Source organism: Pocillopora verrucosa, chromosome 11 (assembly GCF_036669915.1).
Source record: "Pocillopora verrucosa isolate sample1 chromosome 11, ASM3666991v2, whole genome shotgun sequence".
NCBI lineage: Eukaryota > Metazoa > Cnidaria > Anthozoa > Scleractinia > Pocilloporidae > Pocillopora > Pocillopora verrucosa.
In genome coordinates, this window is record NC_089322.1 from 17479384 (window position 1) to 17492897 (window position 13514).

A 13514-nucleotide genomic window follows, 5' to 3' on the forward strand; every position below is an offset into this window, starting at 1 on the left:
AGCCTTTACACAGCAGCTGAAAATTATTTTGTAAGACTTTCGCAGTTGTTATTCACTTTCAATAGCAATTTGGACAAAACAACATCCGGTTACCTGCTTCCGGCTTCCGGTCCTATTCATCACTTTCAATCGGCTCAAGATCTTCTCTCTCTTTCTCTGTTTTTTTTTCCTTTTACCACTAAGAAATGCAGGTACCTTGGATTTAAAGCCAGTTAATACTTGGGAAAAAGCAATATAATTTCTTCAACCTCAGAATTTCCCTTTCACTGCTCGTAGATCACCCAGAAATAAATTCTAAAAACAGAATCACTTTCCTTGTGCTTCAAAATATGTAGCTTTTTAGCATTTATGACGAATTGGATTGTCTAACAAGACGAAGTAGGTGGAAGAAGCAGAGGAAAGTTCAGTTTTCCTCAGGACAATGCACGATTGAAAAACGTCTTGAGGTGAAAATAACGACCTCCAAGACTGTGTAGATATTTCGGTTCAGAAAGTTTCCTAGTAAATAAATATTAATACCATAGCAAAAAAAAATTACATAATAATCATTTGAATTTGAACGACATAGTTGAAGAAAAGCCATCTTTTTATTTCCTATTTGTTTTATAGGCTAATGCGGGACAAAATGTTCTCGTCTGCTGTCACGCCGTGTTTGTTACAGGAAGTCCCTGGAAGGTACTAATACTGTCTAGCTTTGAGAGGAAGTATATTGTCTTTTATAGCACATAAAACTTCCGTTTTATACGTCATGTTTAAATAAAGCTGCAAGATGCAAATATCATTATATCTAACGAAACACGCAAAGCTGAAACTCCTGTCTGAGTCCTTTTCTTTTCCATGTGAAATTAATTGGGAACGACACCCTCAGGGACTGTGTGGGATTAACTGAAATGGCGTCTACAACAGCAGGTAAAATTTTGCTTAAATTTGTTTATTCCTAATAAATACTTGGAGCAATAGCATGGAAAAATATCAATCGTTCTAGCTCTAGAATCCAAGTTTTCTTCGTGTGTTTGACTCTTTATATCGTGCAGAACGCCCAAAGATATTACAAATAACTTGCGAAAATTATTTTTATAAGAACGTAAAATGAATAAATACTGCATTCATATCCTTTTCAGTGATGATCAAGGATAACGATTTACGAGAAAAAAAGGTTTAAATAGCCTTTTCCAAAAACTTGCCACAAGTTTTGCGGATGGTGAGCGTGACTGGTTAGTCATTCGTACCAAATTGTGGCATAAACAACCATGAAATACACTTGTTTTTAGACTTGTAAACAGATCAGCTTGTTTTTATTTTACACTCAGGGATTATAGGTGTGAATTTATACTGAATTTCAGGTTGAGAGATTCCCTTAGAAATACTAAGAATTGAGTTCATGGTCTTTGAGGCTAACGAACGACAGTTTTGTTGGTTGTTGTTCCATATTCGTGTGTTCCACTGGCCGTTTAACGTCGTTGTTTTATCTCACAGTTATACCCGCACAAGTTGTTAAAAATCAGTATGATCATGATAGCTGTACATTTTCGTCAATTTTAGATTGTTTCAGGTTCAACGCGAGTTTTGATTTCACAGTAATAAAACAATTTCTTTTATCTACCGGTAAAATTATTTGATATTATAGAAAGACTGCAGTTATCGATCAGTGATGCAGAAACGAAGGAAAGGGAATATTCTCTCTTGCCTCCAAAAGAATCATAAGAAGGCTTAATTTCATTGACAAGTGATCATTTGATGTATGAAAATTCTTTAGAAAACTCCAAATGAAACTAAAAGAGTGACTCATGTAAACACAGCTCGTTCATTTTCGATTTCAATGTTGATGCTTCATTTGTTAGGCTTTCCTTTAAAGAATTTCTTCGATCTACTTGCATGGCTATAAAGATGAGGGGCGATGTGTTTCGCTTCTCTTGTCTCACATGAAAGACCTCGAGTGAATCTCAAATGATGTTAGCGCTTTTTGACATCGATCCAGTTAATGCCTGGGAGAACAATATATAAGATGCTTCTTTAAAAAGTTGGCTTGCAAGAATGGACATGTAAGGGATGATTTTAAGCTAAGAGACATGGATTGTGTTGTGGTATTCATTCGACAGAAAAAAAGAATGCTGGTAAAATTCCCTACTCGAGGTCGTTATTTTATTTTTACTCCTCTCTCCTTCTCTCCAAATCACTGGTATTTGAACAGAGGCTACAGAATCATCTTTGGAAATCGAGTTGACCAAGAAATCAACTCGCAAAGATGGAACTAGAAATTCAGAAGGAAAAAAACGTCGGCGGGTGAACACCATCTACTTGTGGGAATTTTTACTGGATCTCCTGGCAAATGATGATTTACGCACTATAATATGCTGGAGTCGAAGAGAATTCAAAGAATTTAAGCTGAAAAGACCCGAGGAGGTATCAAGAAGATGGGGTCTGGTTAAACGAAAGAAGGGAATGAATTATGAGAAACTCAGTCGAGCATTACGATTCTATTATGGCCAAGGAATCATTCAAAAGGTTGGTATAGTCATCAAGTATTGTTAGATGATAAATGTGCTAACCTGTTACTATAAACGATCAACTTAAAGCTTACCTACTGAGGGGAAACGGTTTCTTGTATATACCAAAACAAGCCACTGTAGACAGCATTGCTTGTTTGTGCATGATTCTCAAGTGTAATAGTGATTAGCATTTCTATCCTTTATTGTTGTTACTGACCTTTTTTTATTATGATTGAAATATTTATACATTTATTTCAAAAACACACATCACCTATGGTATCAATGATACTTCCGTCCAGAATGCACAATACCAATTGTTACTTTTTATACTACAACATTGCTTACAATACTAGATTGGTGGTACCACCAACTCCAATACTAGAGTCAACCCTAACACTAACATTGCCTATTTAAAAAGGCACAATGAAGATGTCAACCATACATTCAATTAAGTTGCATATGATTTATTTATCATAAACAACCTTAAATGTCGAGATTACGTAAAATTTCTTCATGGAAAACATATTCTATTAATAATATATTTAACATTAATACAATATAATAATTATCTATTAAGACAAATTGCTGCCTGTTTCTTATTGAACCTAATTTCTTTGTAGTTCCTCGTAGAAATTTACATTTCCGTTTCAAATTTTCAAATTTCATTTTGATCTTAACCATAAGTTCAGTAAAACTTGAAAAAATTAAGAAAATCAATCCCACACACATAATATACATAATTTGGCTATCAATACGAGATAATTCCTTAATTCGCTTTTTTTGTTGTTGTTGATGGTTCAAGTAAGTAATGCGATGTTTGATTTTTTTTTAATTTTTATTTTTATTTTTTTCAATATATTATACTTACATATGTACTTACACTATACATACTTCTTACACGATGCTTACACTACGTTAACTTGCACTACTTACAATACATATATTACAATACAATTCCACTAATCAAATTGAATTACAGTTGATCTATTTGCGTTATTGTTTGCATGTTAATTGTTCCAGTCACTAATAAGAATTTTGTTTGTTAATTAAACTACATAGGGTATTAATTTTCTAGAATTTAATAGATTATTAAATAAATAGGTAGCGAAAAGAAACAAATCAAAATACAAAAGTTGAGAAGAAAAAGGACACAATACAATTTTATAAAGACAGAAAAAATTTCCATTTTTTCCTGAATTCCTTCTCCTTATTACAAGTGACTGCAATATATTATTCTAGATTAATTTTTTCGCCTACAAGTGATACAAAATCATCGAATTGGTACGTTATGGTATTAAAAGCGTTAACATGTAAGAAATATTTACCCAAAATAACGAGATGGTTGAGGGCTAAACAGTAGGTGTGACAGCGAATAATTCCGAACATAACCTCTAGTTCTGATGTTTAATTTTTGTACTTTATGACCTGTTGCACCTTTGTGATTTCTACCTATGTTTTAGCACAGGGCACATGGTGCATTATATTATATCATAGCTTTAAAGAATAGGAATATGGAATAACCAGAGAAGCCCTCCTCCAGCCAGATAATTGGTTTGGCGGGATACGGGATGCGGGATGCGGGATGCGAGATGCAGGATGCGGGATGCAAGTCTGTACCTTCCTCTATAACAATCCATATGATTGTACGTCTGGCTGATATATCTATACATTTTTTATTTTTTTATCTTTTTCATCTTCTCCAGATTCCTGGCCAACCTTTCACGTACAAGTTCGACAGGCTGCCTTACAAATATGAGCCAAGAGTCTCAAAGTCAAGTGATCAAGAAAGCAAAACGAGTTCATCCAACAGAGAACAAGAGAAAATTTCATCTGATAAGTCTACATTGCATAAAGCTGGACAATCCTCACTGTCGTCTTCATCTGAGCAGTCAACACTTTCTCCTGCCAAGACTCCCCGGGGGAGATGTACATCCCCCTGTCTGGTACCCATACTTGCAGAGTCAGCACAAGCGAGCCAGGAGACAGTTGAATATTGTTCTCCTCAAGAAAGCAATATTTCAAGCTTCAGTAGAAAAAAGATTGAAAGTTATCGTCCCCAAAGTTGTCTAAAGCGAAATCAAATGAATTCAACTAAGGCTACACCGGTCCCAGTAATAAAACGAGTTGCCTCATACAATTGTCAATGAACAAATTTCTTATCATCAAAATAGCTGCCTTTTTGTGAATGAAATTCAAGATAAAGCTGAACAAACTATCGCATGTGGGAAATATCCAGGGTGAAATAACAGTGTTATAAACCGCAGCCAGGACTCAGTCTTTTAAAAGCTCGACAGTTTTGTCAGGTTGCAGATTTCTTGGATGTAAGATGAACATTTATCAATTTTGCTGTTGTTTTGTCGGAAACTCTCGTGGCCAATCAAGCAACCATTCGTTAAGTCTGTTATGTACAGGTTTTAAACATTCTTATTTTCTCATTTTGTAGGTTGCAGGCCAGAGATTAGTGTACAAGTTTAACGAACTGCCATATAACTGTGAACCTGGTGTAACGAGATCTCTTTACCAAGGGAACAGAATCAAGGTTTCCATCCAAGAACCAACGAAATCTAAAGAAGCCGAGCCGACCCCACCCCTCCCAAGACAAATACTAACACTTCACTGTCAGCTTTTACTCCAGTTCGAGGACATCCCAAAAAGAGCTGGTCTTGGCCGCTTCTTTCCACGCCATCGAATCCTTTCGTTTTGTACCCAGGTTCCACTCCTAACAGCTCTAAGACAATGATCGTATTCCCGTTTGGTCCCAGTCCACCTGTGCACCATACATTACCGTTGCATTTGAAACGGGAACACGATGAACCTGTTGGTAAAATGATAACTGCTGAAGTTACTGCGATTCCGGTCTCGATCTTTCAGCGTGTCTAACGCACGTTGATATCGAGATTTAGGACACACCTCACAGCTTTTTTTCCATTAGAAAAAACAGGACTTAAAAACAGGACAACATATTTGATTAAAGTATCTTGACCTAAAGTCGTTTTACCTTATAACAGATTATTCAATTACTTATCCTGCTTATATATTCGTTTAGGCTCCTCCACTTTGAAGTAGTCTGAATAATAGAAAAATTGCCGTTAAGTTTTCCAGCTCGATGGGATAACATCGAGCTGAAAAGAGTAAGTCATCATCTCAGGTTATCCTTCCAATACTTTAAGGCTGACCAATATTTTATTCCAAAAGCGCTACGGTTAAAAAGATATATTTTCCCTTAAAAAAAGTATGTTTTTTGAAAAGGTGTAGAAAGTATTTTAGATTTTGTGATAAAAAGTCTGAAGACGTATTTTTTTTTTGTAAAACTTAATTTAATTTTGCAAGTTAAAAGCCTTTTTTTTTACACAATGATGTAAGATGGAAATAAATTGATATGGTTTTTGACGTATATCTGCAAGTCTTCCCCTTGAAAGAACGTACCAGCGACGAATATATCTCTGATTTGAGTAACTCCTTCGCGGCCTAGAAGAAACCCCGAGGCGTTACTGCCAAAAAATGATGCACGCGCAGAAACTATTTGCTTTTTGCGTCCGCAGACAGAACTTCTTCCTGGGGTCAATTGTGGTTAAGTGCAGGTCATTTATTTTATGATTCCTGGAGGCCGGAAGAACTCGTTCTGCAGTTGAGATTTTAAAACGCGAGACCTTCTTTAACGGGTTTAACTTCTTTGCTGTACTTTTCGGTAAGAAGTCGGAAACAAAATTAGAGTTGATGACAAAAGGCAAAAGCCTTTAACCTCTCACCGTTTTTAACCTTCTGATTTAATTCTACCTCTAGGAAAAATCGATTATATAAATACTTTAAAATCCATGAGCCGTTGCTAAATAGGCTTTTATACCAAATTTACAACTATAATTAGCTTACACCGACACTCTTGGAAGAGTAACTTCCGGTTTTCGACATCCGCTTTCTGCTTCATTTTTTGTTTCTATTTCTTTCTAAAATTTTCCAAATATATACTTTTTTGTCCCAGTGTTTTTCTTAAACCAAATATAGCGTGTCTGTGTTAAACACGTCACCTTTTCTGTTTCTTGTGTTATATTTCGCTCTCACAGCTCAAATATTCAGGCCTCAGTTGATAGAAGCAAAACTCGATCTCTTGTGCCTAAAAACACAAAATTGTTGTAACCAGCTTTTCTGGGCGTTTTCTACCGTTCAAAAATATAAATAAATAAAAAACACAGTGGAAAGTTTAACTTCCACTAACCGGAGGTGAACCGGAGGTGAAGATCACGACCTCCCTTTGGTATATTTGATATGGTGAGATTTAACTCAAACTAAATACGACTGCATTTCCTTGCAGGACCCCAAGAATTTTGAGCTTTGAATTAAACGCCGCAACTGAGAAAAGACCTTTTGACCTTGTTTTGAAAGCTTCTTCTTTTTTTCTTTTTTATCCTTTTTTTTAAATTTTTTTTTGTAAAACAAAACCTAAAAACAAAACACAACCAATTGCGTGACGGAACAGAACTTTCTGGATTGTCATGCCTATTGTGATTTCAACCGGAAGATGCCGAGAGGAAGTAAATATAATTTTATATGATTGATAGAACTTCCCTTGCAGCTTTAGTCATGCTTAAATAAAGCTTCCAGGTGCAGCTATCATTATGAGTGAGACCCATGTAAAGTTAAAAGTCCTCCAGTTTTCTGTTGCATTTCAAATTGAAAGTGATCGAAGAAGGACGCACCTCTGACTGTTTGACTCCCGCGCAATATGGCGTCGCAAACAGCAGGTAGATCATTCTTTTATTTTCTTGATTTTGTATTTTAAAATAAAATTATTCAGCCCAAGCCGTGGGTTTCTTATGCCTAAAATTTCATATGTATCAATTAATTTTGAAAGGTTTTGTTCGGTTGCGTGAATAGTATATTATCTTTGACTCGGCAATCATGATATCGAGTACAACGCCTGATGAGCGACGAGTTGTCTAAAAATTATTATTTTGCGAACTGATCACCTTAGAACAACAAGCGAACTTACTTTCTACAAATGGAGATCCTTTTCGATGCTAAAAAAGTAGCTATAAAGCGATTAATGACAAAAAACAACTGGTTACTTTGAAACAGCTTTTCACGGCAACTGGCTAGTGCGGCGTGGGTAACACGCGACTGTTTGGGATGATATCATAATGACGAATGTCGTTAACCACAACCAAGAGAAGATATTTCTAGAATTTTGAACAGAAAGAGAGCTGTTGCTTCCAGTGAGTGTCATCTCCTCGTTTCGTTTAAAGTTAATTTGAAGTTTTAAAGGCTCACTGACAAGAGACGACTGACAAAGAATCGCAAAGCCGTATCTTGAGTTAAGCGACGGAACAGTTCTCAGTCATTATTTAAATAATTTGCTTGTTGAATTGTGTCATTCACGAGCAACACAATTTTTTTCTTTGAACTGTGAACAGATAAGAGGCTAGAGCCTTTTATTTGGGAATCATATCGACACACGTCAAAATAAAACTTGAATTTTTAGAGCATCACCCAAACGTAGGGGGAATGATGCACTTTGCTGAGTTCAGCGAAGTGAGAGCCAACAATTCTAGTTTCAATCCAAATTTACAATGTTTTCTCGTTCATTTTTGAAGTAAATTACAATCATTACCAAAGATTTAGTGGCCATTTTCTCAGAATTTAATGATCATTAATGCAAATCTAGTTTTCAAACTGAGGATTCTCGTCTGGTAAGACTCAAGAGTCCAAGCCGGCAATCCATAGGAAAAAAGTGTTAGTTCGCAGCTCGACTATCTTTACTGAAGTTTGTTCACTGTCAATGGGTGTGATCGATGGCTAATGAAAGAATATTGTCCTGAGAAACTGAGGCGTATGACTAAAGTTTCAAAACTCAGAGAGAAACAAAGAAAATCGAGACATTATCAGTCTTGTGCACAAGTAACTGGAGGATAAGCCTCCAGAGACTTATTTATTGTAGATAGGAACTCTTTCCCAAGGAAACTGAAAGCATGACTCATACGAAGAACTCTTGTTTCAGTTCACATAGTGATTGTGCAGCCCTCGTGCGAAGAAAGATTTTGATATTTTGGTAGAGTTGATAAGTATTTCATTTTGTGTCATCCATTATCCGTGTTTTTAGGAGGCTCGATTGTGCAATAAACAAAAGTATAACTGTGGTGAAGAGCATTAATAGTTAAGTTTTGAAAAGCATCCATATGTTTCGTTGGATTATCTTTAATCATGTTATCATGTTTTAGGTTCTGTGTCCTAGGAAATATTCAAAGCTTAGAAAAGGCGTTCACGAAGAACTATATCCTCTTCTGTTGAGGAACAGCTGCAGCAAGAGCAAATGTAGTCTTGAGAAAGAAAAACGTTTGCAATAGGAGCAAATCTAAATAAGCTTACGTTTTCTTTGTAAGTTTAAACAATTTTGTGGGGGACATAGAATAACCAAAACTTTTCTTTAAGTTAATTAGAGAAAGCGTTTGGTGTTATGCAGGCCATCATGAGTTGAAAAGGTAAATATTGTTTTTATTGATCGAAGCGAACTGAGTTGTTTATCGATAAGAACTCTGTCAGAAGCACAATAATCGTTTGCCTCCTGCAATGAAGACACTCGCTGTAAAGATGTTGATGATAATAATTGCTTTATAAACGAATAAAAGGCAATTATTTTTACAGTAATAACATAGTTATTTTCAAGTCTACCACTGATATCTACAATATAATCGTATGAGTGTGCCATAAACTCAATAATCTATTGAAACCTACTTTATCTGAAATACATGATTCGCCTTTACTGAGTCAAAGAAATTTTCGGCGGATATTCAAAGTTAGGTTCAACGCAAGCTTAACGACACATCTGTTGTAATTAGTTAATTTTAGTTCCCTCCAACAGGTGTAAAACTGCGTCAATTGTCAGCTTAAGTCGTTGTAGCTCTTTCATTCGAGCATATGGCTCTTAATTGTATATTCAGGGCTTTTGTTACAAACTTTTAAGTAGTTGGATTGTCAGGAAACTAGTAACCTCTTTAACCGGAGAAAATGTGGTCAGCGTTTGCTTTGAAAGAACTTTGAGCTGCTCTCCGCCAAATTTCAAAGCAGATGGGATCTTACTTCCCATATTTGACGAGGAGGACGGAGGGACTAGGTTTTGAGCTTTCACAGTTATTTACTAAGGGCTCGTTATAGGGATAAATATTACGCCAGCAGAAAGGGTTGTAGATGCTTTGTACTTTAGAACGTATTTAACTCAGTTTTAGTGTTTATTTGAAGTATCAAAGCTTTTATAAGTTGGTGTTACGATTCAAAAGCTGACAAATTGTTAGATGTTAAAACTAATGAGTCCTTCTTTCTCTTTTCTCTTTCACCAAACCACTGCCATGAAAGTAGAGACTACGGTGACAGATTTAGGAATCGAGGTCATAAACAAATCAAACGATGGAGGTAGAAATCCAGAAGTTAAAAAATATCGTCGCAAGAACATTATCCACTTGTGGGAATTTTTGTTGGAGCTTCTCGCCAACGACAATTTGTGTACGATAATCTGCTGGAGTAGGAAAGAGTTCAAAGAGTTTCAGCTTAAAAGACCCGAGGAAGTGGCAAGAAGATGGGGTCTGCTAAGAAGAAGGAGGAAAGGAATGAATTATGAGAAACTTAGTAGGGCTTTGCGATTCTATTATGGTCAGGGAATAATTCAAAAGGTTAGTACTGTCGTCATGAAGTGTTTACTGATCGATGGATACACTTACTCTTAGCTAAGTAACCCAAAGTTTACTCACAGTTGACATGAAAAGCTTGCAAAAGCCATCTTACTAAAGAATTGAAGGTTGAAGGACTGGAAATGGTGAAGCCCAGGAAAATATACAGCCATAAATTATTCCTGGCTTAATCTAACTATAGTCCTTGAAACGTGTGAAGAGATATTGCTCATAGAGGCGATTGTATTGTGTGTCATTGCTGTCTGTTTCATAGTCGTGCATTGTATTACCAACCCAGTTTCCTGATGCTCAATTAGTTTGGTAAATGCAATACCCGTTGAAGTTTTAGATACAAAACTTATTCAGTTGTCGTAAGACTGAAGAATCTTACTGCTAAAAGTACATTGTACATGGTGTCGGCCAGTTGGAGTGTTGCATGGTGTTTGGTAAAATTATAGTACAATGACTCTATCATTGTAAAGAGATTTCCCACAGAGCTTCCTGTAATGTAATAATCTTGCTGTTTGCTAATTGAGTTCATGGATCGTATCTGGGTTGGCATGATGAACATTGTTTTTTTCATACCTTGCACAGTATATTTCGATCGTATATAGTTACACTGAATGTGGTATGTCATTGGTATGGTACCATATGGTACTTGTTGTGAAGAATGGTACCTTTTCCTAACCTACATGGGAAAATTGATTTGATCTTCCAATTTTTATGACTCACAGTACAAATGTACTTCACAGAGGTAACAGGTTAATGATGTATAAAATGAGCAATAACCCATGTGTCTAGCTTTTCCTATAGTATGGAGATTTTAAGATTTCTTTAAGGTTTTATGGCCTTTCCTGCGAACATGAAGGGTGCTCTGAATATCTTTCCAGTGCCTACCTTTTAAGAAACATTCATCGCTCTCTGTACTATTTACTGGTCTATGCTAAATGGCGTTTGGTACTTGGTTAAATAGTGTTCAAGGGTTGTAACCTGTTATCAGAAAACACTGTACATGCAATTAATACCATTAATATCTATTGTTCCATGTGTGTTGCCTTGGATTATGGTTACTTTTTATGGTATAGTACATTATATCTAATGCAAGGTGTGGTTACACTACATTCTACATTCACATTCTAAGTTGTTGTTCCAAGAGACTGTTGTTCCAAGAGAGGATTAAGTAGTACATTGTTTCTAGTGTAAGTGGTGTTTGATGAGGGTCTTATCTTGAGTGGTCTCACTATCTTTGCTTTTATTGCGATGGGACACAGAACCAGTTCATAATGTCGACTGTAAGTTGATTTTGCGTGAAGATTTTTGAAGTATTTAGCAATTAACGCGTGCGTTTTCGTTTACTCTATGATTTTGTACCGTGTTATGGTACCCTCGAAAGTGTTCAGTCCTACGAGAGATCAACGAGGCGTGTTACACCTCAATCAACTGTTTAAGCAAAAGACGTTCGCTGTTAATAACCGTTTTAACACTGATTGCTTGCTTGACTTAATTAGTAAGGATATTCCTCTGATGCAAGCCGTTTCTTCTTTAAAGTGGACCTCGTAAGTTTCGTTGTGACCTGAAGAGCGAAACCGGCCATAAACGATATTCATTAAAACAGGAAAACCACCGAAAACAGTTTTTTCAAACCAATATGAAACGATTTAGGCCGGGAAAAAGAGAACCGAATAAGAAACCGAAAAACTCATTTTTCCTTCTTCGCGTCATGTAAAATGACCAAAACCAAACATCCCAATGTTCCGTCCTTTACGTTAGGCATCTTAAATTCGGCGCGCATTTTGCTTATTTTGGTGACAACAGTCCTTCGCGACAGCGGCCTTGCGAGGAATCCAAGTGCCCGTATTGAAAATAGTGCCAAAGGGAAGAGTCAGTGAGGCAGGTTGTCGAAAACAAGACTTTCATTTCTGGCTTTCCACTGATTTCGAGGAGTATCTGTTGCATATGATATAATTCACCCGGTCCAGTGGAACGAAAGGATTCAGCCAATGGCTTCAGCTGATGAAGTTGAAGTCTTACAGGTCTTTCAAATTAACTGAGTGAATTAGACTTTGATCGACGTCGACCGTGCACAGTTTCAAACGAATGCTCAAGGTAGCTAATACATGTAATGATCCTTACAATTTGGTAAACTGTATGAAGTAAACTTGTGAATTTGTGGTCAAGCCATTACAGTAACACAGAGGAATGGTTTTCACTCACTCGCTGATGTTATAGGTCGTTTGTGGCTATCTATTATTCACCTACCGATAATTTTATTTTCATATTCTCGTAGGTTCCCGGCCAGCGTTTTACGTACAAGTTCGACAAATTACCATACAGATACGATCCAGAAGTTTCACAATCATGGTATCAAGAACGAAAGAAAATATCATCTGATAAATCTACATCCTGTTTATCGGGACAATCATTACTCTCGTCTTCATTTAAGCAGTCAACACTTGCGCGTGCCCAGATCCCTTTAGGGAGTAGCAGCTCTCCATCTCTCATACCCAGTGCTGCTCGGTCGACAAAAGCAAGCCAAGTGACAACTCAACGACTTTCTCCCCAAATATGTATTTCTTCAAATCTGAGTAAAATAACATTGAAAGCTTCTGTTCCTTTACTCTTTCCAAAGCAAGATCTTCTGAATTTTCCAACTAAGTCTATTCCTGTGTCAGTGATTAAGCGAATTGCCTCCAATCCATAGCCAATAAATAAACTGTTGATTTTATCATTGGTTGCTTTTCTTGTGATATCTGAGACTCTCAACGATCAACTGGAAGCTTTTCTAAAAGTTTCCACCAAAGGTAACATACACAAGGAAAACGAAGGGCTGACGCTCGAAACACCAGCTTCAGAAACTCTCTATGAATGCAAATTCACATGATCAACTCAGGTGATAAAATCAAATTATCTTAACTGTTAAACCTCCCTCAGAGGCAGCACCACAATTTCTTCAGACACTTACCCCCTATATACACAAGGATAAAAATTTGCCGTCAATTCTTAACGGTAATTGCCCTAAAAGTGTGTAGAGACGTTTTCAATCAGTTAGTTTCCAGATTCTGGTTCAGCACTATTTCAGCTGTGAACGTGATCAACCTCCATATTGATGCGTTTTGCAAACGAAAAACACTTAGTTGTATTTCAAGCCACAGCTGTTTCAATGATATGTGACCCTCTACGATAAAACGCATACTAGGCTGAACACACGGACACGGTAAATGACACGTTAACTATTAAGCAATAAAAATATTTCCTTTGTTTATGTAGCACAAGAAAAACAAAGGCGCGTGGATAAATAATCGAAAAAGAATTGAGAAGGTAAATTTTGAGCTCGGTCATGAAAGAAACCCTTCCCTAAAGAATAAAAGCC

General features: G+C 36.5%; 2 protein-coding genes across 6 annotated transcripts; both read left to right on the forward strand.

Moving 5' to 3' along the window:
- Positions 1–784: 784 nt before the first annotated feature.
- On the forward strand, positions 785–5871 carry LOC131781470 (transcriptional regulator ERG homolog). 2 transcript variants are annotated; one of them, XR_009339958.2, is made up of 4 exons: positions 785–909; positions 2192–2505; positions 4193–4810; positions 4933–5871. XR_009339958.2 is itself a non-coding variant. In XM_059098125.2 (3 exons), the coding sequence occupies exons 1-3, from the start codon at positions 891–893 to the stop codon at positions 4634–4636; spliced, it is 777 nt and encodes a 258-aa protein (XP_058954108.2). In that variant the 5' UTR covers positions 785–890; the 3' UTR covers positions 4637–5870. The 2 variants fall into 2 exon arrangements, 1 of the variants encoding a protein (XP_058954108.2); XM_059098125.2 differs by having other exon boundaries at positions 4193–5870.
- Positions 5872–7065: 1194 nt separating this feature from the next.
- LOC131781537 (uncharacterized) lies at positions 7066–12958 on the forward strand. Of its 4 annotated transcripts, none has more exons than XM_059098207.2 (3): positions 7066–7228; positions 9837–10147; positions 12432–12955. In XM_059098207.2, exons 1-3 carry the CDS (start codon positions 7210–7212, stop codon positions 12843–12845), a joined length of 744 nt encoding a protein of 247 aa, XP_058954190.1. In that variant the 5' UTR covers positions 7066–7209; the 3' UTR covers positions 12846–12955. The 4 variants fall into 4 exon arrangements, 3 of the variants coding, with proteins under 3 accessions (XP_058954190.1, XP_066014771.1, XP_058954189.1); XM_066158674.1 differs by having other exon boundaries at positions 9834–10147; positions 12432–12954; XM_059098206.2 differs by lacking the exon at positions 7066–7228 and adding an exon at positions 9499–9594 and having other exon boundaries at positions 9834–10147; positions 12432–12958.
- The last annotated feature ends 556 nt before the right edge of the window (positions 12959–13514 follow it).